The sequence below is a fragment of the Charadrius vociferus genome, unplaced genomic scaffold (genome assembly GCF_000708025.1).
Source record: "Charadrius vociferus isolate BGI_N301 unplaced genomic scaffold, ASM70802v2 scaffold1591, whole genome shotgun sequence".
Taxonomy (NCBI): Eukaryota; Metazoa; Chordata; class Aves; order Charadriiformes; family Charadriidae; genus Charadrius; species Charadrius vociferus.
Window position 1 is genome coordinate 26,890 of NW_009646738.1, and position 27,507 is coordinate 54,396.

The following is a 27,507-nucleotide window of genomic DNA, read 5'->3' on the forward strand; positions in this document are numbered from 1 at the left end:
ATTCTACAGACCTTGTTATAGAATTCAAACAGCTCCTGATGACTAAATTCTACAAACACTTTCTTCAGGTTCTGTGAAGGAAAAAAAGAAAAAGAAAGAAGGAATAAGCATACTTTTTTTTTCTTTTTGGTATTAATTCCAGTAATTCAGAACATGAGATTAAGCTACGTGAAACATAATGGTTGTGACAGTTAGTTTTCCTTCCGTTTACTACAATGTCCCTCATATATGCATATTCCTTTTCAGTGAAGAATCCAATACTACAGGTACACCTATTCTCCTGCTGCAAAGAATAATAAAATACTCTATGAAAATGATTTTGTTACCTTATTTTTAAGTCAGATAAAAATGAAAGATTACATTCATCTTTCTCAGCAGTCCGTCTAAGATCTGGTAAATACCATTACACAACGACAAAGTCAGTCACGTGTTTGATTGAACTTGCACAGCTATTAATGTACTGCACCGGCACAGAGCTAATACTTCCATTCGTTAATCTAACAGTTATGACCTTAGCATGCTGCCACTGCTATAGGCATCGATGTACAGATTCAGCCTAAGTTAACAATTAACACAACAGCTTCAAAGCAGTGCTTAAACACTAAAAAAGGAAAATAACACAACTGCTGGAAACTACTGCGGATAAAACAGACGGTGGTAATAATCCTCCACATGCAGGTGCTGATGTCTGTGGATAGGGGGGTTAAATTAAAATTTCTGCCCTTCTTAACTCACTTGCAAGAAACAGGTAGTTTAATGCCTGCTACTTTCAATCACAGTGCAGATCTATCCAGAAAAGCTTTATTCCTTCTACTTCGCTTTGTCAATTTACTTCTTTTAAACCAAATGCCTAACGATTACTGCACATTCTCCGTGTTATGGACTAGCCCAGCTGAAATGAAAACAGACATTCTTTTTGAACCTTAACAAAGCTCTGTGAAAACTGTATCTGTGGACACCTCTCCTCACAAAATATTATCAGCTGAAATAATGCACACATGCTAATTTTGTTTAACTGGTACCGACTTCGTGTACCACTTAAGTTGGTAGAAAAACGCTTATTTATCAATTTTGCATACAGACAAGGCTGTGGGCCAGATTCTGCGTACTCTCATACCAATGCAAGTCTCGATTTGAGTCAAACAATGCTGCCGAATTTGGCGCACCAAATGCTCACGAGCAGCAGAAGCCCTGGGAACTCAGGATAGGTATTGCCTGGTGCCTGCTCCTCAAAAGGAGCTGTAAGACACAGGAAAGGGACAAAATGACTGGGGCCAGCCTGTCTGGTGCAATTCCTCCTCCCCGCTCTGCAGAAAGAAGGATCCTTTCCAACAATTTCAGGAAGGCTACAAAAGCCTAGAAAAGGACCAGTGATTTGCATGAGAGACCAATCTTCCCCCTCTGGTGAGGAACAATGCAATTCTGGGAATCGTATGATGAATACAAAATAAAACTACCAGGACAGCAGTTCTCTTTGCCATGACTCCAGCTGATCCTCCTTCCAAAGAGCATAATGCCGTGACAGGGAAGTAAAAGCATTTTTAAAGGCTTTCTAACAGCTAAGAAACAAAGACAAAGCAAACAAGTGGTTTCTTCAGAAAAGAAAGCGGGTAGAGGAAAAGAAGAAAGATACATTAATAGCAAATGGATCTACCATTTCAGCCTGGATGTTTGTTTGGCATTTGCCGTTTCAGAAGGATTTTGGTGTTTGAATGGTAGGAAGAGGAACTGAAAAGAGGATGTTCAGAATAAAACGAAGATATCATATATCTGAAAGTTTATCAGTCACAATGAATAGTTGGGGTCATCTCTTGCATGGTTTCTGGCAGAAGAGCCTGCTGGATTTCAATACGACGGTTTTGCAATGCCTCCAGACAGGGGCAGGGGGTGTGTGACACCTCCAACCACCAGATCGCATTTCTCTGAGCCCTATGTCTCATTCTAGATGGGCATCTCCTGGTACTGCTTCAGATCAGCAAGCAAAATCAACTTCTCACACACACACACACAAAAAGAAATGCAAAGCTTGTCGTTCATATTTTCCTCTAACTACATTAATAACTGTAAGTTATAAGATAGGGTATGCAAATTAAAAAAGTGTGGTCCTTTTGTTTCAGGATCTTTTTATACTAAAAAAAAAAATCACGATGCCTTATGAACAGGCTGATATCTCTCTTCCCATTATTAGTTAATAATCACAGTCTCATAATTAAGACAAAATTTATGTTGTTTTGTGGCAGGCAAATGTCTGTGGAGGTCTAAAAGAAAGTATGCCATGCTAGGCTATGCTTCTGATCTGTGGGTGGGGTAGGAGTGTCAACGGGTGAGAGGATATAACAACCTTTTATGAAATACATTGTTTATCTGCACTTAATTCTCTGCTAAAACAGAATTGTTTCTGTCTGTAAAAACCTGGCGCATCTACTACACCACTTCAGCAGAAAACAGTGTGACAAAAAGCCACGCAGAAGTGTGGCACCAGTCAAAAATGTTATTTTTACAATATTAAATTTCTCACTAGTATGAGTCCCTTGAGGAAGGTGCAAAACAATCACTGTTATGTGATCAGGAGTTCCTATGTAGACCACAAAAACATCATATCATAACTAGGTACCTACAAGAAAAAGCAACATCTGAGCAGGCTGATGGCCCCCCATTTTTAGCTGAGATATCCATTACTCATTATTTGCTTTATTCTGTGTGAACACAGACAACCGTAATTAAAACAATGCATCACAGGACGAGGTTAGCATCCAGTTCTTTAACTGCTCAGTAAAATAGTATTCAAGGTGACTATATAGATAGAATATTGCGAAAGCCCCCATAGTAAGCAAATTCCTAACCTACTTTATGGAATTTTGCTCAGATAAGGATACAAAATTACAAACTGCAATAATTTTTCAACCATAACTAAAACATAGGATAAAAAAAAAACCAAAAACTTTTAGCTTACTGACTTAATTAAATGTCACTGTGCGCAGATAGAGTCTCAGCCTATTTACGAAAAGTGCAGCTAAGCTGCCTTCTTTTATCTGCACATACAGGTTTTCAGATGTTGTCTCTGACCTAGTATGTGCTTCCCAGAACGTAAATAAGAAAACAGCAATTTGCTTGATGTCTAACTTGTTTCTTCCTTCTATCAAGTATATCATTCTCTTTTCCTCTTTCCTGATAAACTTCCTCTCATTCCTCACCTTCACACTACTCTCTCCCTCATTTCTGGCATCTCATTTTCTCTTTGCTGTTATCATCTTCAGCAGAAAACTAAACTGAATTTATTCCCACTGTCACACTCAGTCACTCTAATAATTTTTCTAATTACATCCCAAACTTCGATGCTGTGGCAGTAAAACTCCTAGCTCCTACTTTTAACAGTTTTAGCCTTAGGGGTGACAGGTTAATAGCACCAGAGAAACGTGGCTGAAGATGTTAGTCTTACGAAGACAAAGAAATCTCTAAAATACCGAATGTACATTCTTTGGGCAGCTTTGAAAACGTGGATACAGGCTTTCTGTTTGATTCAATACATATTAAGAGTAGCAGGAACAGCACTGGAGTGATACCTTCAATGAGCTGAAGAGGTGATGTGCAGCATCTTCCGCTAAATAAAGTTGCTGTTAAGTTCAGTGTGTTCATCTGCCGTTAAACATGACAGAGCATTGCATTTACAACTGGAGAAGTCTGCATGAATTGCAGGTTCGCCCAAGACAAATCTTTAGATCACTCTGAATCCATTGCAAGGAACATGGTAATAAGTTTTCTGGTTTAACATATTTGGCCACATATCACTACTGAATGTATTTTTAAGTGTTAAAATTAAATTTTAGTGCCATTTTGCCTTTCCAGAACAAGATGGAATCTGATTTCATTCTACCTCTTCGCTCGCCCCAGTGTTGTATGATTTTACAATTTACAGCCTCCTGAGAACTGTGAAATTCTAATAAGTTTGACTGATTAGGGTTGTTTTCTCCCCTTACCTATCTTCTCATTTATTGTCTGGTATCATTTAAAAAGACATAACATCTTCACCGTTCTCTAAAACTGCTGTTCAAACCCAAATTTCCTTTGGGAGGTGGGAGGGGGTGGGAAGAGGGGAGAGAAGGGAAGGCAAAATGAAGATAAAAACTTCCTGCTATCCTATCCAAAACAGCCATTCTGAATGTATGGCTAATTCTACAAAATAGCCACAATCATTTAATACACACTTAGCTTACAACCACCAGCAAACAATCAGGCAAATATTTAGTTGAACATAATCATCAGCATAAAATGATGAAGATTCAACTACACAAGATGTAAAACAGCCTCCAATTTCCCATTGCCTCAGCAAACAATTTATTTTAAACATGAATACCTTCTTGCTGCAAAATGTTTCTGTGGAAACCATGCAAAAAAGGTCTCCTTAAAATACTTCAGAAAGCAGAGGCAAATTTCCGGTTATAATCAAAGGATTTGGTTTGGGGTTTTTTTTGTACTTTTTTTTTTTTTATTTAATCCAGTGCTCTAGATATTTCCATTTCAATAATTACTGCAAAAGGCTTTATTACTGATGACAGAGTTTTGCAATCTTATTTATTGCCCATCTGTATTCCACATATTTAACTCCCCCACCTCACGTATAAGCATAAAGCAAGGCACTAGGAGTTATAAATAAAAGGCAAACTTCTGGTTTTAAAGCTAACTTGAATATGAAAAATTGATATTGCTGTAATAGTTCTCAACTTCAAAGTTGTAACTACTTTTACGACGTTGCAAAATAAATGCCAAGTATTCTGAAGCAAACAGATGGAGGGACAGGCTGGTTTGTATATCTAAATGTCTACTGATAATGATAATGTTCTACGACTGAGCACATGTAAAAAATTACAGTACAATATTCAGGGAAGTTTGTTAATATAACTAGCTGAAGCAACACATACCACAGTCTCCATATTCTAATACAACACTTAATACCATCCTGAGACACACCTCAATTAGGTTTAAGAGAAGAATATTTTCACATTTGCTTTCCATTCTCCAATTTATTCCTATTAGATATCCTCAAAATCTCAGATATAATGGAAGGATATGGATAATTAAACTAATCAGTTTATGGCCAAATTCAGATGCATTCCTAAACAGACCCCAGATGATTCTTAGTAGCCTACATTTCCCTCTGGACCTATCAGTTTCTGTGCTACATCAATTTAGACTTCCTTTAAATTTCCTTGGACCCTGGAGAACTATGCATTCACTGAGGCTCTTACAGATGGGAAGTTGCATCTCACAGAATTTATCCGCAAGTTTAAGCTGCTTGGTCAGAAAGAAGAATTGTAGCATAGTAAGAAATGCAGATGCGTTAAAACAGACGAGCATCACTTAAAAGCACACCTGTTCCTTAACTCTCTGCACATAAGAGATAGCAATTATGACTTCTTTATATTCTTACAGCTGTAGATGGATATAATTCAGCTCAGGGATTCAGCAGAACACAGGGAGTTAAATACCAACTTAGATATTCCTAATTACATTTCTTTCACATCATCAGAAAATGCAACCTTCAAACTTCTTTCTTCTTCCAAACTTATTTCCATTTACAATACCAAATAATTATTTTGTAGAGAAAAAAAAGTCATCCTTATGACAAAATTACATGCATTTTCAAGTCTCAGTGAGCAACTGTTATAAAACAGAACACCTTTCGTACTAACCTCCTCTCTTCCTGATCGATATGTTAACATTTAGTTTGTACATACACTGCATGCTACCTTTTAAAGTTGCATTTCTTTTCCATATAAGCTTAAAAATTTCAAATTCCCTGTGGTATTTAGGGAGATCAAAATCAGCAGCATACTAAGGATGTCTTTCCCTCCCTTTGCAATGTATTCATAAGCTCCCTACCTAAAGCTGTGTTGATTCCTGAGATCCAATCAACATGTTACTGAAAACTGATGGTTTGGAGATACTGATAATCTTATTCCAGCATCCAGGATCATCTAAGCATGTTTTCATGGAGAGCGCCTACAATAAATTTATTGCCCTGTCCGGTAGCAAGCCAACAGACTCTGCAGGCATTTGGAGTCCTGATATACTTCCAAACAGCAACAAGAACCATCAGTCATTTCCATTTTCACTCCCCTCATGAAAACATCCATTGCTGGCTGGCTGGATAGCAAAGCTGGCTGGATGGTGCAAAGCTACAGACAAGAAATGGGACACAACTAAAAAGACCACATAGGCTGGGAAGATCAGAGAGCACTAGAGGCAGTCAGGACCATTTCTTCACAGTAGGGGAGAAAAACTGCTTTTAAAACTGAGACAGTTATCTGGAAACAAAGAACTACAGTTTTCACCTCAATGCACCTAGTCAGAGTAAATATCTTCTTGCTAAAGACAAGGGAGATAGCAAGGCATTCTTTTTCCCAACAGCTATATTCAGGCAGAGGGTTCCTTTGCCTTGAATGTATTATAAATACATTATACTCCTATAAATAACATAATTAGGTTGGTTGATCTTTTAATGATACTTATGCATGGAAAACCTCTTAAAAAAAAGAAATTTAGAGTTGTACAGTTGTCACTTCTGCACAAACTTTATGTTAAATACACTTTTACAAAAATATCACAGTGAACACACACACTTTTGGGGAAAATAGGTGGTATATGTGTATCAGTGAGTGTCTATTACAAGAAATGTTTAAAAGCAGGTCTTTTGTACTGATATGTCCCTTTATGTTCTACGTACAGAAAATGGCTCATAGAAGATCTATTGAAAGGCTGACTTCCTTCTATGCCTGTTCTGTATTCTGTATGTATCTTCACATGTTCTTCCCTTCTTTGAAGACAACTCTACACCGTACAAGTTCATTATTGATTCCTCATTAGTCTCCACACAGGATCAGTCTCTAACAGTATAAAGCATCCATCTCCACAAATGTGTCACTGTAATTTCAGGATTCAAAAGGAAAATGTGTAGGTATAATTCCCAAATATAGTATTCAGGAATAGATGTGTTTTAAATTGCTAAGTTTCATCCATTAATAGGCTGCCACACAATTACTAAGAATACCACTGATTAATCTAAAGAAAACAGGTCCTAATAATGACACCTCTCCTATTTCATCTTTTGTATAATTTTGCAAATTATACCGTAGTCTTCATACCGTAGAAAGCTCTCTGAATAAGCAACCTCCCTAAAAGTTTTTAAAAAACGTACCCTTTCTTCCTATTAAATTTCAATGTATCAAGTATGCAGGAAAGAGTCTCTGGGAAAGCACGTACACCCTAATTGTTGCCTAGTGCTTATACAGTGTACAGTCTGTAACTATCAGAATACATCTTTCTTATTTAGTCAGAACTCTACTTTGGTACAGCTTATTTGGCAAAGAAATTATGTTGTTAAAAAAACCCCAAAAACGTTCACGAACACTGCAAGGAAAAAAAAGGAGTTACAACTCCTTTATTTCCACCAGGGCTATCATGTAAGTCTTCAAACACCATGAAGACCAGTCAGTTCACACTTCTATGCTAAAAATATCCCATATCCCTATCACTGACACAATAGTCTTACATTCACCTCGAATTATATGGAACTCACTTTTCTTCTTATGCTTGTACTCATAGAGGACTACTGCTGAAGAAACAGAGTCCAGCAGTAAATATGTTGGCTGCAGAAATGCTTTCAAGCTTTTCTGACCTCACATGTTCTCTGAATCTGATCACAGCCAAATCCATCTTTTACAAAGTATACATGAAAAAGATGTCACCTAGGCATGGTTATGAAATATTTCCATTACTGTACTCAGAAAATAATCCAATTCTAGGAAGCTAACAGAACTGAGTGTAAACATTAAGTGCAACATTAGCCTACCATTGGCATCTGAAAACTTAAGATTATGGCCTCAAATGGCAAACCTTGCAACTTGGTTAAGTCTCTTAGGACCCTGAAGCTCAGCATCGAAGGCAGACAGAGACAGACTTGTACATAAATATACAATGGTCCAAACCTCCTATAGCAAGGATAGCAGCTCAACAACATGCACAGAGTGTTTTAGATAGCTTCTCACACAGCTTGCTTGTAGCTGACGGGATTAACATGGAGCTGAAAATCCTTTAAATTCAAATTAGATACACACCTGATGTTGGGTCTGAAGAAAGCTGGACTTAGAGAAAACTCAAATTGTGACTCAAACCACTCTGGGAGCCACCCCCGCTTTGGTCTCAGCTAAAAGCCAGACAAAACCCCCTGTGTCCAGAGGAAGAAACTTGGGTTACTGTCCTCTGCATCCACACCTAGAGCAACTGCTCCAACGGGAATTTCATATGGTGTATTCATGTAGATGAGCAACACTTTAAGAAGGCTTTAGATGAATGGAGGAGGCTGGCATATTTCACAGCATTAGCAGCATTAGCTTCTGAGCCTACCTGGTTCAATAAGATACCGCAACACTATATTGTTTTACCATGAAAGGCCTTTCTTCACCACCAAAAAAACTGAAAGTATCTATTGTTTCTACTGAGGCACAAGAAAGGAGGCTGGATAAAAGATGCCAGCAGCGAGAGGAAAGATCTAAGAAAGCTCAGATCCATGTAAAAATCAGCGTAACTGATGTGAAAATACCCTTTCAAAAAAAAGCTGCTTAAATATTTACAAAACGTCAAGATTAGATAATTTGTAAATTAGTTCTTTTGTTTGGGATGGGTCACTCAGAGTATCACCAATTTGTATTTTGTTAGGAGACAAGCAAAGATAAAATGTTCGGGTTTTTTTTTCTGTGCTAAAAGGGTGTTAGAGGCTGTCAGCAAGCATATCTCTGATCTCCAGCCAGGTGCTTGCACACAAGTCTGGGCTGCTGAGAGAGACTGGAAAGCCATGCAGGAGTGAGCGATATTAACTAGCAGTCTAGTCCCCACCAGGGTCAAAGACAGAGCTCTTAAGGAATAAGACTGTTTGTAAAGTAATATATATTTTCTTTTTTATTATTATTTTATTAGGAAGTCATCTACTATTTTTAATGGATTCTAAGAAACAGATCACACGTACAGCTTTTGCGACAAAAAAATCAGTTTACAAATGAATGCCAGACTCCTAGCCAGTATCTCTTTCTTGCCAGCCGCAACTCAGCAAGGCCCTGAACCTGGGCTACCCGTTACGGGTCATGGACATACCGATGTCAGAGTCTGATGAAAAAGACATTGTCACCCTGACACAAGCAAACACCAACATTTCTCAGGCAACACAGCAGTGCAAAACTGGAAGAGATCTTTAAAAGCAAAGTTGCTCAAATTAGACAAAAAAGATTTCCCTTTTTACAAGGATTTAAAAAAAAAAAAAGACTGGGGGGGTCTTTTCTGATTATGACTGCAAAATGAAGAGGGATGTGGAAACAACCACTTATGAAGCAATCCACCAACAACTTTTCTTTCTTAGTTTATTGCTGAAGGTTACGGATGTTCTAATGATGCAAAAATTAGCTATTTTGGATTTTAGACAATGTAATTTCAGTGATCTTGCTTTGTTACTTTTACTGAAAAGTTATTTAAAGCTTGATGCAGTTGTGTGGTGTGAATTCTTACCGCTTACATTGAAAACTGGACAGAGTGCTAAGGACAGAAAGTACTACAAGTACTGTGTAAGTGTTTTCACATACAGTGACGATGAAATCAGAACACTCACCCACAGTTTCCTTCAAAGCCAAAATATGAATATAACTATATAGGTAATATGCTCTCAGGGAAGAAAAACCCCAACTTTTGGCTAACACAAGCAATTTGAAAGAGGATGTCAAACCCCTTTTTCTTTTCTTCAAGTCCTAGTGCTATTGAATTAGAGTTCATACAGGTTGCTTCAAAAAAGAATGAGCAATGTGAAGGAATATAGTACTATATTTGGATTATTCTACTGATGGCTGGAGTACAATGCAGTACTCAGGCCAGCTGCAGTGGTTTCGGTGAGCATCAAAACCAAGACACTTTTGATGTTTGTCTTTCAAAAAAAAAGTCTGTTTAGCTCCAAAGTAATTACATTTCACTCTTTCAAGCCAGCACTGCATGACGCAAAACTAAAATAGTAAAGCAAGGAATAAAAAGTGATATTATACGGTGTAATCTTTTCATAAAGATAGAAGTTAAATTAACATTTAAACTATGCTTAAAGTCTTCCAGATTTTAACTTTTTTAACATACACGTTCTTCAAAGGGGAAAATGGAAAAATGGAAAAATAAGGTGTTACAGGTCAGTTTGCAAATGGTATTTTGTCTGTATGAACGATTTTATATTGATGTTTAAACCTATGTTTACGATAGTAAGTCACTTCTTCCAAAAAAATACTGAAAGCTTATGATTTGTCTAATGTGTTGTCTACACTGATTATAACAGATTAACAGTGTAATACATGGGTTAGTCACCGATACTTAGATTTGCAATCTAAGAAGTTATGAAATGACTTATTACGTTATTTACAATAACCTAACATGTTTCCAGATTTTTCTTATGTGTTCTCTTATATATGGAAAGAACATTAAGAATATATTTGCTGACTACCAAAGGTTCTAAATTTAAAAGAATAATAAACAAAGGGAATGGTTTTCTCTTGATATAGTATTTATAGACTACTACGGAAAGGATTTTAACACAATTTTCTCCTCTTTTTAGTCATAAGAAGCTTTTCAACATGCATACTGTTCCCCAAAACATTCTTACCTCTAAATTGGAGAGATATGGATTTGATGGATAGACTGTTAGTTAGGTAAGGAACTGGCTGGATGGCAGCAGCCAAAGAGTTACAATCAACGTCTCAATATCAAAGTTGAACTCAGTAATCAATGGGGTCCCTCAAGGGTCCACACTAGGACTAGTACTATTTACATCTTCATTATTGTCTTCATTAATGACCCAAAGAATGGGATTGAGTGCACCTTCAGCAAGTTTGGCGACGACACCAAGCTGAGTGGTGGGGCTGACATGCCTGAGGGATGCAGTGCCATCCAGAGGGAACTTGACAGGCTTGAGGAGTGGGCCCATGTTGAACCTCATGATGCTCAACATGGCAAAGGGCAAGGTCCTGCTCCCAGCTCAGGGCAATTCCCAGCATGAACACAGACAGGGGATGAAGGGATTGAGAGCAGTACTGCAGAGAAGGACTTGGTGATACTGGCAGATGAAAAATTGGATGTGAGCCAGCAATGTGCTCTTGCAGCCCAGAAAGCTGGCCGTATCCTGAGCTGCATCAAAAGTGTGGCCAGCAGGTTGAGGGAGGTGACTCTCCCTCTCTACTCCACTCTGGTGAGACCCCCCCTGGAGTACTGCATCCAGCTCTGGAGTCCCCAGCACAGGAAAGACTGTTGGAGCTGCTCCAGAAAAGGGCCATGAAAATGATGCAAGGGCTGGGACGCCCCTCCTATGAAGAAAAGCTGAGAAAGTTGGGGTAGTTCAGCCTGGAGAAAAGAAGGCTCTGGGGAGACCTTATTGTAACTATTCAATACTTAAAGGAGGCTTGTAAGACAGATGGAGAGAGACTTTTACCAGAGCCTGTAGCGACAGGACAAGGGGCAATGTTTTTAAACTGATGGAGGGTAGATTTAGGTTGGCTATAAGGAAGAGGTTTTTTACAATGAGGGTGGTGAGACACTGGGACAGGTTTCCCAGCAAAGCTGTGGACGCCACATCATTGGAAGCGTTCGAGGTGAGGTTGTATGGGGCTTTGAGCGAAGCAATCTAGCAACAGACATCCCAGCCCACAGCAGTGGGGTTGGACTAGGTGATCTTTAAAGGTTCCTTTAAACCCAAACCATTCCATGATTCAAATATACATATCTTCTTAACATGGAACATTATTTTACAGACAAAAATATATTTTAATACTTGTAATGCAACATCCAGACAAATTAGAATGATGTCAGTTGATACTGAAATAGCTTAGTTTTAATACTGTCTTTCAATACATTCAACAGCCAGATTTTCTCTTCTTAAGACATAAGTAATGAGGTGACAGTAAAGGGAACAATGAAGAAGAATGATATGCAGGTATGGTAGGTTAAAAAAATTGTTTTCTAACCTGACATAACGATGCATACAATGTTACATATGTAAATCCAGTTTTTACATACACTGGAGAGTTTAGCTTAAACAGAAGAGTACGATGGTGAACAGTACTACCAGGGAACTGTTAATAGCTGCTTCCCCACTGGCTAAATGGGACTGTTAAGTCTGGTTTTCCTTTATACAACAGAAATATTTTCCAACACTCTCAGGGGAAACTTACCTATCTTGAACCCACTGTATATTTTTGTTATAGACCTTTAGGGTATGACTATTCATGTACAGTAAATTGCTTTGTCTTTAATCTTCACGATTCACATATTCTTCTATCTAAAGCAAGCTTCTGTGTTTTTGCACTTTTTTCCTAAGAAAAATGAGGAAGCAAGGGGGACTGAAATATCTCAAGTTCAAATTAAGCATACATCAGAGACATAATGGAGAGTCTAGACTTAGTTGATTTCCTCATATTTAGTGCCAAGACAGCGCTCTAGTTGCATTCAATATGTAAAACTGTGCACTAACCAACAGAAGAATGAACTGGAAAACAAATGGTTGACAGATGAACTGATGAACCAGAAAGATACCCTGATTAACCTGGTCAGGTACTCAGCTGAGGCCTCACGGTGACAGCAGTCTTATGAAGCATATTAAGAGTATCCGTGCTCTCTTACTGGTGAGTGACAGAACAAACATCTGAATACACACTAAAGGGAGATGCCACTAGATTCCAGGCATGAGAAAAGTTTCATGACTGCTCAAAAGAGAGTAATTCCACAGCCCTATGCAGACAAACAAATTACCAAAATTGCAAACCAGTTGCCTTAATGAGCACAAATAGTCTAATATGCTGGGAATCATTATTTTAAAAGGATTAAAGCTATTGTGTAGTAGAATCAATTCTATTTGGACTGTTTTGTTTATCTTGGAGATAAACAAATTAACTTGTTTGCAACCATGAACTAGCCAGAACTCTGGTAGTCAGGAAAAGGCAGTGTGGGATCAGAGGGTGTCCAAGGAATATGTAGATCTAACAGTTAATTTGACAGTTGGCAATCCAGCTCTCAAACTGATAAATGCAGTACTTGGGGTTTTGTGGCACTGATTTTGCTAAAGCCGAAGACTGCAGAGATTCTAAAATGTTAGAGCGCAGCCTGAGACTGCAAGAGGAAGGACCAACTGACTAAACTCCATCTCCATATCAACAAGAACTTTGGTAAATATACAAACCGAGTTTTTGTATTTGAACTGAAATGTATCTCCAGGAATTTTTCACATTTTCTGTACGTTGGAAGTATTGAAATGTGAAAGTAAACACATGGGAGGTCAAAAGCTGCAAGCTTTTCAAGAATAACTATGCTTGGTACAGGAATGAACAGAAAATTTAGGATACTGAAGATCCAGAAAGACTTTCCATTCCTTTTTTCGTTGGGAACTAACGCTTTTTCTTTCTGAACTTCTGAAATACATCCTTCAATAGTTCTACATGCAAGAAAAAAGACTTCTTGTCTTAAAACCTATCCCATCCTATGAGGAAGAGAACAGAGCATCTACCTCCATTAGCAAGAAGACAAAGTGAAGTGACTCTCCTCTGCTCAGCACTCGTGAGGCTTCATTGGAGACACTGCATCCAGTCCTGCACATCCCCATTACAGGGCAGACGTTAAGAAACTGAGGGGAGTCCAGCAGCATCTGGATGCTGGATCTGGTCCAGTTATCATCTGGATGCACCACACTTGAAGAGATACTAGGAGAAGTTGGTTTGCTTACTTTGACACAGGGCTAAGAATGAGGAATCTAATTGTAGTCCTATCTGTAACAGTTTTAGCACTAAATTGTATCTCTGTGATGGGTGATTTTAGTTTATCTTGTTAAAGATTACAGATCTTATCTGTTTAGACAGCCCACCTCATAACAAAGAATGATATTTGGTAATAAATAATAACCCTCCCTTAGATGAACAGTTGATAAGGAACACAAATTCAATCCATGCGTGAGGATTCAGTTTCTCCGAATAGTTTTAGCAGGGAGTTGACCCAAATTAAACCCCTAGAAACTGGCAAACACACCTTTTAGATGGCCACTGCTCGTCAGTCTTTGAAGACATGGAACTGGATGCACAAGTAATTTCAATAGATATTGGCTGATCAGCAGCGACAGTAGCCAGAAAGATGATCTAGATAGCTTGGTAGTAGGCCAGTAAAATTCACAAGTGACAAGGCTGTTGAATGGTTTGTCTTGGGATTTAAAGATTTTGCTGACCTCTTGCTTGTCTATCACCACCAGTTTAAAAGTGCTGGAACTGGAATCTGATCAATGACTTTTAAACAACGCACAAGTATTCCAGCACAATCTCCAATAGCTCTGAAACTTTTAAAAAGAGTATAAAACATCCATAAAGAGCAAGACAGTACTGAATACCCAAAGGGTCTGGAGCTCTTGGATAAAAAATTGCTATTAGTCAGTTACGCCTCTAGACCTACCATTCAGAGCATCACCGAGCCATAGGGCTCTTAGAGTAGAACCAAAACACTACAGTCAAATAATACAAGGTGCTAGATTAACTTCAACCACTAAAATGTGTTTAATAGAAAGTCAATAGGTTAATTTTGCATCAGTGGTTGCATAACCCATTCTCTCAGAATAAAGACAGCATAAAAACACAAGGCTGGCATAAACTCTGTATTAGTTGCATATATTCTAGATAATGTGACAGAATGGCAATCATGTACCCAACATTACAATTCTTCTGTGACCAATACAGTAGTGAAGAGATACAGTATTAATGACTGTGAAATCATGCCTAGACTGCATGGCGTAAACTTATTTGTGAAACGATGGCATTCGACTTAATTTCTTCTCCAGGTACTGACTGGCTGTGAATTGAACTGAAAATGCTATTTACAGGCCAGTATGTGGCAATATTTCCAAGCAAACAAGAGACTGAAGAGGTGAAGATAAATATCAAAATGGGGCTATAAATTACCTTGCTGAAAGCTCTTACCCAAAAGCTCCCTGGAATATTTCACTACTGTGAAGCGATACCACAAGGGCCTCATAGGGCATTATTCAGATGATAATAATAATGGCTACTAGAAAATGCTGCATTTTCTACACTTCTGTTTAATGCAGCGTGGCATCATCTCCTTAGTAGTTGCATTTTCCTGCACAATGCATTTTGCTAACGCTGCGTTTACAGAAACCAAGACACAGTAAACATTGACAGAGATCCACATTCAAAACCTACACAAATTCATGAAATTTTAAGACAATTTACATCGGTTACTTCATAAAATCCCAGCATCCCACTGCTTCTAGTTGCTGAATACAAAACGTTCCTAAATTCTCTCCAGCTGAATGACTACAGTTGAAAGTGCAAAACAATGCAAGAATTTGAAAACAAAATATAGCTTTGCCACAATCCTGACCACAGTGGTTTAAATATGCAATGGTTTCATAGCCTAGAAAATGTGTGAGACCCACTGTGACTGAGGATTACAAAGAAAGCAATTAGTTCATGCAAAATCAGCGTAGACCTTGGAAAAGATCAACCTCAGGATCAAGACCCTGCAACAGCGGCTGCTGTCCAGCCCTGCCATCACTCTGTTCTATGAGCCAGGAGGAAAAGTAGTCCTTTCACCAACACCGTAATTCCCAGTTAGGTGATACCTAGGGTTCGATAACAGCCCGTCCCTGTGTTTCTAAACTATGTTGGCAGCTGTGTGAAATGAGGTAGGGGGTCTCAGTCATAACCCACAGCATGCAGAAAAAAAGCAACTGAAGTTCGTGTGTTTTATTGGTCTGAACCCTTAATCGGTGAGAAATAAACTACTCGCTCATCCAAAGAGTCTTAGTACATCCAAGACAGAGTCTTAGTACAGGAAACAAACACTGTTCTTCCATACCTGTGTTTGAAGAGCAGGGCATGAAAAGCAGGGTGGACTTGTTATGTATTAGGAACAACTGAACTGCAAAATAACAACGTGTAATACTGAAAAGGTGGAATAGAGACCTTTCTCATAGCATGAAAAGCTTATTGCTTTCCTTATTGCAAGGGAGTCACAATGGCAGATATCACCACTTTTTTCTATTGCTGAAAAGGAATTTTGATGGACTACGGTCACAGACCAAGATAAAGTCCATATATTAAAAAAATACACCCACATTCAGCTTATTCCTACCAAATACAGATTTGACTAGAGTGGTTCACTAGTACCATAGAGACATGAAAAAAAAGACAGATTTTCAAAAAAGTTTAATACAGATGTTATGTTTCACAGTGATAAAAACATTCTGCTCCATCAGTGCAATAAATTTATTTAATGCCTTCAACTAAGTAAACAATTTTTAAGCATCTATAGATCTCTCATTCATTTGATGTTAAAGACTCAAAGTATGCCCAATATTTCTGGCAGCATAGCTACTTTTCAGTGAACTGCAACGAACGCTTTATTATTTGGGCTTTTTTGTACCTGCTTTTCAGTGAATTGCAGTGACCATATTATTACTTGGGCTTTTTAAATTCTTTCTTTTTTTGGTCCCCTATCAAGGAGTCTACTGATGCCATATCAGAAATAGTTCCTTCCACACTACCATAATGTAGAAAATATATTATCAAAGGAAAAAACTTGTCCTAAAACTTGTGGGTAAATATTGCGTGCATATATGCAATATTAATTATTTAAAATCTTGTATTGCATAATTTTAAAATCTTTTTTTTTTTTTCAATTTGATCTTTTTTAAATAACAGGGAAGAAAAAGGCACCTGATATAAATATAAAATAAATATAAAATTGTATAAATATAAAATAAATAAATAAACTGATTTTAGAGATTTTTCTTTTTAACAAAAATGTAAGACACTTGTGGGCATACATGCTTTATGTAAATGCTTAGCACAAAATAATTTTATTATGGTTCAGATAGATTTCAATGGACAAAAGGGAGGAAAGGAACAGGGGAAACGTAAGAGGTTTTAATGTATGCATTGAATTAATCCTACATCAGTGTAGGTTAAAAGAGCTACAGTGGTAAATGGAAGTTATAAAAATAAATATATTTGAGCTTTTCAGCACCCCCGAGAAGTTACCAAATTTATACTACCTTTGTTTGCAAGGTTGTGCATCATCTACAGCACAGGATGAAATTAGATTGGCTATACAGCCTAATTCTTTCTTGATACATTTACCTAGCCACAGCTCCGATGTTCAGTTATCCCTTTGCTGAAAGATGAAATGGCTTGCAAACGCTTCTGCTGACTTCATTTTCCTCTTGATCCTCAACACTAAAAGCTGAAGTTTTAAAAGTGGTACTTCTGAAAAAGCTTAGGAGACTGTAAGAATGGTAACTTGCCTCATACATAATTTCATAGCAGCAGTTTATATTTTTTTATTAGGAGTAAAGTGCAGATTTGTATAAATGAGTCGTAAATTCAGTTCCCTCATGTTGCAGTAAAGAGCAGTAACAGCCTGACTCTTGAGATATTTTTATTTATTTTCAATCTAAGCTTGGACATGTTTTGCATGAGAGATGATCTGAATTTCTACACTACCTGGGTTCTACTTTCACACTCCAATAGAAAATGTATAAATCCCACAAAGTAATGTTTTCTTGTGGCCCTCTATATGTACACTTCTTTAAAAAAAAAAAGACACGCCTACAATATAAAAATGTTTCTATCAAAGAATTAAAGTCTGAAATCTCATTTGAAAATTACTCGTTTTTCAAAAAATCTAATTAATTAACAAGCAGGTTTTTAGGCAAATCCATCTGTCCATTCCAAAAGACAATTAATACCTTTGCCCAGAATATTAAATCTTACATGGCCACAGAAGTACTGACACTTAATTCAATACTGTACCATCTTGCTAGAGGGAAAATGTGGAGTAGCTCTTGTGTAAACCCTATTAAAAATGTACGAGATATTTTTTATTTTGGAAAATTTAATTTTTTAATCCATAACCCTTAAATGTCATGCACATTAAAAACCAACATTCATTCTAAACAAAGCAGGTCAGAACCAGGCAGCATATATTAATAACAATGGGGCTATTAGCATGGAATCAGAATGCCAGTCTTAACACGAGTAGGTCACACGTCTGTATGGCAAGCTGACTGACAATATGAATGTTCTCAATATGCAAACCTTTTGTCCCAAACTATGTTTGTAGCAATTGTGACGCAGGTATTTTATGCAGTCACGAGAAAACAAGTGGCATTATTTTTAAAACACATACCTGTGTTTGGTTTTGCCCAAGAGGAAGAACTGGGAGAGGACAGAACAATAAATTAAATGGGGGAAAAAACTATGAATAAAGAAATCTAAGATACAAAATGCTATTTTTTCCTCTGTTAGAAACGACTTCATAAGAGACTTTAAAGTGTGCCATAGGAATATCTAGTATTGCCATGGAAGTCAGAGATACAACCTTGGAGAGAGAAGCTATTTTCTGTTACCAAACCACAAAATCAAAGGATCTGGAAAACACAGGCCTATTTAATGCTACACTCTGCTCCTAACCCAAGGAGATCCCAAAGCCACGGTCATGCTCCCTTTAAAAACTTACTTCTAAAAATTGAAAGCACCTCAACACTCCAGAAAGAAGCACCTTTTGTCATGCTCTGCTATCCGTAACTTCAACTACATTTATATTCCATCAATTTCAATCAGTAACCTCTCTTCAGGCTTTCTCGTCTCCCTTCATCTGTTTGCAGGCACATACTTCAAACACTTGGGATTGCTGTCAAAGGTCCCTGAAACTGCGTCTTGCAACAGGGTGTCTGGCCTTCAGAAGTCATCAACCATTAAGACGTTTTTAGCAAATCTAACTACAGTACGGAAACAACACTGCATGCATGTCTGTTTAAATGACAAAATAAACTTCGAAATACACTTTTTGTCACTACAATTTTTGCTTAGCGTTGAAGTAATAGACCCTACTGGCCCTTCAGTTTAAATCTACCACAAAACACAAAACCTGACAAATTCTCAAGCAAGTCATAAAACGGACAAAACACCAGTAATTATGGAACAAAGATCTGGAATGAGAAATGTAGCGGAAATGAGTAGGCAAAGCTTCCTTTAAAAGATAATTAGCTTTCCAGATAAAAAAAAAAATCCAATTTTCAGATTTCTTCTGTTTCACTGTTAACAGTCTGAAACCGATGACTTTAGAGGTAGCAGTGTGTGTGCATCCCCATTAGACACCCACCCAGACTCCAACTGGATTTCTTGAGCCTTATGTGGGTTTATCAAGTCTCAACAGACCTCTGTTCACAAGCCTGTCCCATCTCCCCTTAAGCCCACGTAAAATGTTTGCACCCACATTTTTGGGCAAGGTTTTCCAAAGGATTATTACTTCTTATGTGAACATATCAACAGTTCAGCTTCAATTAAAAAAACATATTCTGACATATAAGCTCCCTTTATAAAGTTAGTGTGAGTCAATGACAGTTGTATTGCTAATCTTAGTAAATGCCTGCCTTCCTTCTGTTAATTGTCATGCTATTGTCAAATTGAAGAGAATATATTAAGATGCTACTTAAAGGTTATACTACATTTTACCCACTCAGGTTTAGAAATACATATTTTCTAATGCAATAATAAGGGATTTGCTGTAACTCCCAAAGCACCTTATCCATTAGTTCAGTATTTCTCCACCTTTAGTCCAGCTTCTCTTTACTGACGAATCCAGTTTTCTCTCTACACACAGAACTCATGGTTTGAGTCTTCAACTTCCTTTCAGAAAACAGAAGATGCTTAACTCCAGGAATAGGCAAAATATGACTTTAGAATGGAACTGAACTTTAGAAAAGCATGATTTCCTGCTGTTTAGCTGCAATCAATATACAATTATTAAAAGTAACAACCACATGTTGATTCCGAAAAAAAATTTAATTATTATTATGAAATTACATTGATAATGAAACAGAATTACTGCTCACCATCAACCAGCTTGCAAACATCCATTATTTTCTTAATTATTTTTTCATCACCTGGATAATTCCTTCAATTTTGGATTCCCATTCCTAAAGCTGAACCCCCCTCCTTTCACAAAAAGGTTGTTGTCCCTTATAGTTAGGAATTTCAGAACATTATATTATTTTTAAGCAAACACAATTAAAAAGCACAATAACTAATTCAATTACAGTTTCTCCAGAGTAAGTACATACTATTTCTTTTACACTTACACTTTGCAAATGTAAGAACACGACGATTCCTTTTTCTATCAAATAATGGATAATAACATGGTTGGAAAGGACATTGAAGATCGAGTTCCAACCCCCCTGCCATGGGCAGGGACACCTCCCACTAGACCAGTTTCCCCAGGCCTGCACCCAGCCTGGCCTTGAACACCTCCAGGGATGGCACTTCACCAACCTCTCTGGGCAACCTGTTCCAGTGCCTTACCACCCTCAAAGTGAAAAACTTCTTCCTAACGTTTAATCTAAACCTGCCCTCTTCCAGTTTAAAGCCATTCCCCCTCGTCCTATCACTACATGCCCTAGTAAAAAGTCCCTCCCCAGCTCTCCTGTGGGCCCCCTTTAGGTACTGGAAGGCCGCAATAAGATCTCCCCAGAGCCTTCTCTTCTCCAGGCTGAACAGCCCCACCTCTCTCAGCCTCTCCTCATAGGAGAGGTGCTCCAGCCCTTGGATCATCATCGTAAAGTGGCCCTCCTCTGGACCTGCTCCAAAAGGTCCATGTCATTCTTATGTTGAGGGCTCCAGAGCTGGATGCAGTACTCCAGGTGGGGTCTCACGAGAGTAGAGGGGCAAAATCACCTCCCTCAACCTGCTGGCCACGCTTCTTTTGATGCAGCCCAGGATATGGTTGGCCTTCTGGGCTGCGATTGCACATTGCTGGCTCATGTTGAGCTCCTCGTCAATCAGCACCCCCAGTTCCTTCTCCTCAGGGCTGCTCTCCAGCCATTCCCCACCGAGCCTGTATTTGTGCTTGGGATTGCCCCGACCCAGATGCAGGACCTTGCACTTGGCCTTGTTGAACTGCATGAGGTTGGCTTGGGCCCACCTCTCCAGCCTGTCCAGGTCCCTCTGGATGGTATCCCTCCCCTCCAATTAATATTAAATTTATAGTAAAAATAATAAATTTAAGTAGCAGCAGGACTAACTACTAAAAATCATACTGAGACTGCAAAAAGGATGTAACTGATCTTTTCTTTTTGCTGCCAAAGCACCTATGCCCTCTCTAGATAGTAAAATACTGTGCCTTCCTTGTGCAACACTCTTATGCAAGGTTATCACTTCAACGCATCTGCTTAGTCTCTTATTTCATAAAAATGTAGCCTGTTGCTCTACTGTAGAAACCTCCCAGAAACCTGGTACAAAAAAAAATTGGACTGTGTCTAAACATGTCCAGATACTCTTCAAAAGTTCATATGCCTTTACGTGAGAACATATTAGGTCAACATGAAAAGGATTTCCATCAAGCCAGATCTGGTAATGACTTACAATAGTTGCCAACTGTTTATCAGCTTATGTTATAAGAACAGCTGATTTCTATGTATACACAACCAGTTAGAGCTGCACAATTCAGAACTGTTCAGCTGACATATTTTTATCCATAAAGAGCAAACCGGGTAATGTGAGTAAACTTCTCAAATCCATGAAGAATGCAGACTTTTAGGCAGAATGTATACGTTACGTTCTCATAATAGCTTAGTCTCTTCTAATCATTGCAAAGTTGATACACTACCATGTGGTAGGAAGTAATGTAACCTAGCCACCCCAAAATTGAATGTACCACAGATTGTTTTTCTTTCCTCTACCAACACTTGGAAGAGAAATTTTTCAACAACAAAGCAACAACCTCTCTGAATTTAGCAAGTAAATTCATATTTATTGAAAACAAAATGTAAGTATTTAATCCACACAGAGCATTAATACCCATTAAATTGCCTTAGGTTTTTAACACCATTGAGGACCCTTTATTATTGGGTTGGTGGTTTTTTGGTTGGTTTGTTTGCTTGTTTGTTTCAGGACACGAGCACCTAAAACTTTATCTAAAGGACAAATGAGTAGACTATGTAAATTTCTTAAACTAAGTTGGAGTTTATAGCCAGATAAACAAGAATAATATTTAATCATTCATATATGATAACTTTTAAATCCAGATTTATTAACTTTGTAACATTGTATCTTTTTCCCCATCACAAGCAATGTGATGTGTACCATTAAGGCTATGTAAAATTCTAATTAAGAACAAAGAAACATTTTCATTGCCTTTAACAGAATTCTGTGATTTTAGTCTGCAATTGTATTAACATCTCTCCAACTCACTAAACTATTTTAATGAAGGCATACACTTGACTTCGGTCCACTGCTTTTTTATAGAAAGAAACAATAGGAAAGATAGTCAGTCTCCTAATATGAAAAAAAGACAAGAACACTATGAAAACATAATTCGCTCTAATGACTTGATGAATCTTGAGTCGTAAAATAACATGCAATGTTTAAGTTTAATGTTCTGCAGGAAAGCATACTGTGTGTAGCAGGAGAGAAAAGAGATATGAAAGAGGAAAAAAGTCTACAAAATACATTTTCTATGTATAGGGAAATATTTAAAGATGCTCAAAGTGATCTTCTCTCCCTGAGTATCTGTCACAGCACTTTCAGAAACAGTATCTAAACTTATGCAATAGTTAATGTTAGCATAACAGTTTTCTAAATTTATTCTGGCTCATGCCTGTTACATTTATAAAATTCAACACAACAGCAGCACAGTTCTAGTCAAAGATCTTGCTGTGTCTCCTCAGCTGCGTATGCAACAAACTCAAACACAGGCTGAAGACACAATCTTTGCTCTTCATTTAGCAAACTCTTCTTTGTTGACAGCTTTGTTTCTTTCTTTTTGCCTTTGCAGTAATGACGAAAACAAAGAAGTTGCTGAATGCACATATTGCCTTAGTCCTTGTGTACAGAAGTCGTTTAGTATTTGGTAACTCTGCAAATTTACTGGCATTTGTGTAATACAAAACAGCTCAACGTTTGGATGGCTTATGATTTCGTAATGCATCTGCAGAGTTCATACATAATACATATTTTTCTGAGATTCATCCAAATAAAAGGAACTGAACAAACAGCAATCTGTGATGATGACATGGACGTCATCTTAGTTGGAAAATTTAGTGCTCCCTCAAAAGTAAAATAAGTAATTTTACTACTGCATTGAATGTCTCTTCAGAATTATATTGCAATAGCTAGTTTGAATATTTAGAAAGATGAGCCCTCAGGGAAGGTCTTTGCAAATCTAGTGCCCGTACATTCAGAGAAATACTATATTTAGCCTTCTATATCATCAAGCATGAAGTTGTGTAGAGGTCTAGAAAGAGAAAGGTAATACAGATCCTAAGGAGTACTGAACACTTTGTATTTAACACTACATCACTGGTATAACCCTATACCACTAAAACTTGCATTCCGTATGCACCAAATGTAGACAAGAATGACAGTATAAAGGCAGGCAAAAATCAAAAGTAATTAATCATTTAGATGCTTGAAGATGGTTTAGATCAGCCCTCCAAATTCTTTTACGCTGAAGGATTCCTTAAGGTTCTTACAGAAAATAAATACAACAGGAGCTTAAATATTATTGAGAGAGAAAGCTGTCAAGGTAAAAGAACATTGGAATGAAACCAAGTGGACATAAGTTAGCCAAATATTCAACTCAAATTCAAATAAAGGTTCCTAAACACTGTGACAGAGAAGCTCGGAAGAGTCTTCCCATTAAAGTAAATGGGGCCAAAAATCTGAACTAATTTTATAATGAAGATCACAGAATTTATGAAGGAGTTCTATGACATAGCAATCTAACGAAAGCAAGGAAATACTAACACAAGGTATCCCTTTTAGTTCCAGATTCTTAGATTCTCATCCATATAGTAATGCACCCAAAATCAGAAGTCAATTCTGAGCACTGTATCACTGGATGTATTAGAACAAAGTAACTTTCAGAAGTATTAGAGAATACTCGTTCCTCAAAGCACGCAAAGTATTAACCGACATTAAAAACAAGCTCTCTGCCCATTGTTTGCAGTGTTGTTGATTATATGCCCCAACACGACATAAAGCTTTCAGTTCTACATCCAACACATCATAAATAGCAACATGTACCTTAACTTTATCAAACCTACAAAAGCTCAGAAGCAGCTTCATACTATTGTGAAGTGACAGAATAATATATCAGATTGTCACATAGTCCACTTGTTTATTTTGCTTTAGTATTTGTGACAGCTGGTAAGATAAAAATGCACTTTGCCCAGACTCTCAGTGTAGTGTAGTATCCCTGAGATTACTGGGTACTCTAACCACCATCTCTCCTACACCTAATTTTCCATCAAACATCCTAAACCATGTTAAGACTCGGTGATGTCAGAAATAGCTTCAGGGAATATTGTATATTGTCACCAAGAAACAGGCACAGCAGGTTACTTCAGAGAATAATCTCTTTCATTAAATTTTTAAGAAGTGAAATATCATTATATGATTCATTCCGTGCAATCTGGATTGTTTTGTAAAATAACTGAAAAATGAGTTCATTGATCCATGTTTTGTTTTTTTTTTTTCCTGTCATCCTCTTGGGCACAGAGGAAAGAAAAAGTCTTCAAAACTCTGAGAAGTAGTTCCAGTTTTATTCCTGCATTTGAGCCAAGTCCCAAGAGGGCTTGTCTGTAGCTAAATGAATACAGGCAGAATATTTAATTTTTCTACCATCATAAGACCATTTTCCACACAACAGAAAGAAAATATTCTCAGTCAGTGCTTGTCCAAATTGAAAACCTCCAATCTTTGTATCTGTTTCTGTAACATCTCATCTCTGAACAGCCGACTGATCGTGTACCAAAAAGCCCAAAGCTTTCGTCATTCAAATCTTTCTTTAAGTTCAGTCTTCTGATGCTTTCACAACAGAAACTAATTTTAATTTTCTTGTGCCTTCATTCTGCTAATAGATATATAAAGAACTTTTAAACCGTATTGCTGTATTTAGGAGATTATGTAGAAGAAGGATCTTTTCACACTTCAGTAATTGTATATAACTAAACAGACTCTCGTTGACTGAAAAAAGGTTTCATTGTTTTTAATGAAAGTTTCCTCAAATAGTAAGAAAAGTTTCCCATTCCTCAAAAATCACTTTGCAAACTGAGGACCTGACTGAGGCACATTCTGATTTCTAAAAAGCAAACTTCTAAACAACTGACCTGTGGCAGTTTTGGTTTTGAAGAAAGAGGAGCCATAAACAACACAATGACAAAGCTTGCTGCAAATTTCTTGTCAGGTGCATGTTTGTAAGAACAAACATGGAGTAAGTAGTAAATTCACATATTAGGGGGGATGAGTACTAAGAAAAATGAAATAAAAAACACTACACAAATTCAAGCTAAGTGGTTCATGTAAGCCAGAGTTTAGGATCAAGCCTGAATAATTTATTTTAAAGTATGAAAAATCAAAGGGACATTGTGCTTTCAAAAATATTTGGAAAGGAGTAGTGTTCTTCAGCACAGGGCAAGAGCTAACACTATATGGAACCACTAAAAGAAATGCCTAGTTTTATGTGCTACTTAGAAGGAGCTCCCTATTGAGAATGAGATGCAAAAAAAGTCACACATGTAAAATATACATTATAGATTTGATACAGCAGAAAAGAACATACCAGCATGTGAGAACAATTCAGATTTTCAAAGATCTAAACACAACTGGAAATGGCCAGGATGTTTAATTTGGTATTGTATACCATTTACACTTGCTGGTTAAAGATTTTAAAGTTGGGTTTTTTTTAATTACTATTTTTACTTTTATCTAGTTGATGTTTCAATATTGTCCTACATTCTAAATCAAAATTTACTGTATTCTTAATCCCTAGATGTGGATGTTTACATAACCACCTCAATTCACAGGACAATAAATTATGTAGTATGAGAATCCAACACGTTCTTAGTACTAAAAAGTTACTGGACTTGCATAGAGACGCACAAAAAGTATGAAGCAGAAGAGGAAAGGGGGTCTCTCTCTGGCCACCTGTCTTCTCCTCCTCCTCCTCAGCTCTCTTTCCTTCTTGGAATGATAAATCTTCTTTACCACATTACAGCATTCACTTTTCAAAACATCCACTTTGGGATCTGGCATTTCCAAACAGAAATATCAATTCTAGGCAGACAGAGGACGAGAAAGAGAGCGAGATAACCTAATGAGAGTAGCAATTCACTTGGGTTTTTATTTGTTCACTGTTGATGTACTTTGGGATATATCATTTAATTAATATTACACAAAGATAACAGTTGTGCTCAAGGTAATCCTTGTAAAAATTCAGTGAGGAACATGCGCAGTGATCATGCTTTGATTGCAAGCAGGTCTCATCAAGCTTTACAACATACACAGAAACAGCACAAACTATTCTCCCCTTCTCTGGTATGCTAGTAATTAAAATACAAATAAATAATTGAGATCAAGTTTTTCCTATTAAAGTCTCTAATTTTAAAATAACTTTAAAGCAGGAGCTTAGAAGTTGAACAAATATTCAGGAATGAAAACATAAGCATGAAAAATGTTTCCAATTTCAACTACTGAATATGGGCAAAACATCTTGGGTAGGACACCACATTGCAAAGCGCTGTTGTGATCTGCCACAGGGTAAATCAGGATTAAAATGTGAAGAGGCTAAGACATTATGTGCAACGTCATATCTTTTTTCTCCCTCAAATTTTAAAATAATTCCTAAATGAACTGCAAAACCTTTTATACTGTTTCAACCTCCTTCTTGGGACCAAACACCCCAAACCTTTATTTCTTCTGGATGTTCTCGTTGTTTTGGTTTTCTGACCTGTTCTAGACTTTAACATAACAGTATCGTAACTGCACAGATGCAAAGGAGGTGTCACCAACTTCCAACCTCCTCAATTTTTTTCTTCTTCAGGCTGAAAGAATTCAAGCTTTTACTAAGGCTGGCTAAGATTGCTCCAGTATAGTAACCTTCTACTAGAAAATGCTCAATTTGACATGATCCTATAGAAAATTTAAATTTTAACAAAAGCTTAGCAGGAAACCTCTGTGCTTTTCTGGCAGCTCCTCTGCCTACCTCCCTGGACCTGAAAACTGCCAAGGACACAAGGCCAATGAAGGTCCTCACACGTTCCACCAATCTGTCCAAAGGGCTGCAACAGAGAAAAAGTACCAGGACACCAACAGTTTGGGATTTCCAAACCAGTGCCATCCCCGGCTGATGAACAATGAAGATATTGGGGTTTCTGAGCTCCAGACCCAACAGCAGCACCATCTAGGGCTGCTGAAAGCTTTGGCTTCCAAGACCTTGCCAACAGATTGTCAGACACTCAAGGCTACCAGTGTTTCTGGGTGGCAGTTGGCAAAACATCTGCTACTCTGTCATACAGGGTAGAGTACAAAGTCATCCAGGTTATCTCAGTCTGATACGTTCCTTGGCAAGAAACCAATATCCCTACCTGTATGTGATTTTCCCACA

The 27,507-nt window shown here is 37.6% G+C and overlaps 1 protein-coding gene across 1 annotated transcript in view; it reads right to left on the minus strand.

Annotated features, from left to right (window-relative positions):
* Positions 1–27,507, minus strand: part of COMMD10 (COMM domain containing 10) — a 113,860-nt gene that overhangs the window by 894 nt on the left and 85,459 nt on the right. The window contains exon 6 of the mRNA XM_009890484.1: positions 12–71. Within this exon, the coding sequence (XP_009888786.1) occupies positions 12–71 (60 nt within the window). The remainder of the gene's footprint in view (positions 1–11; positions 72–27,507) is intronic.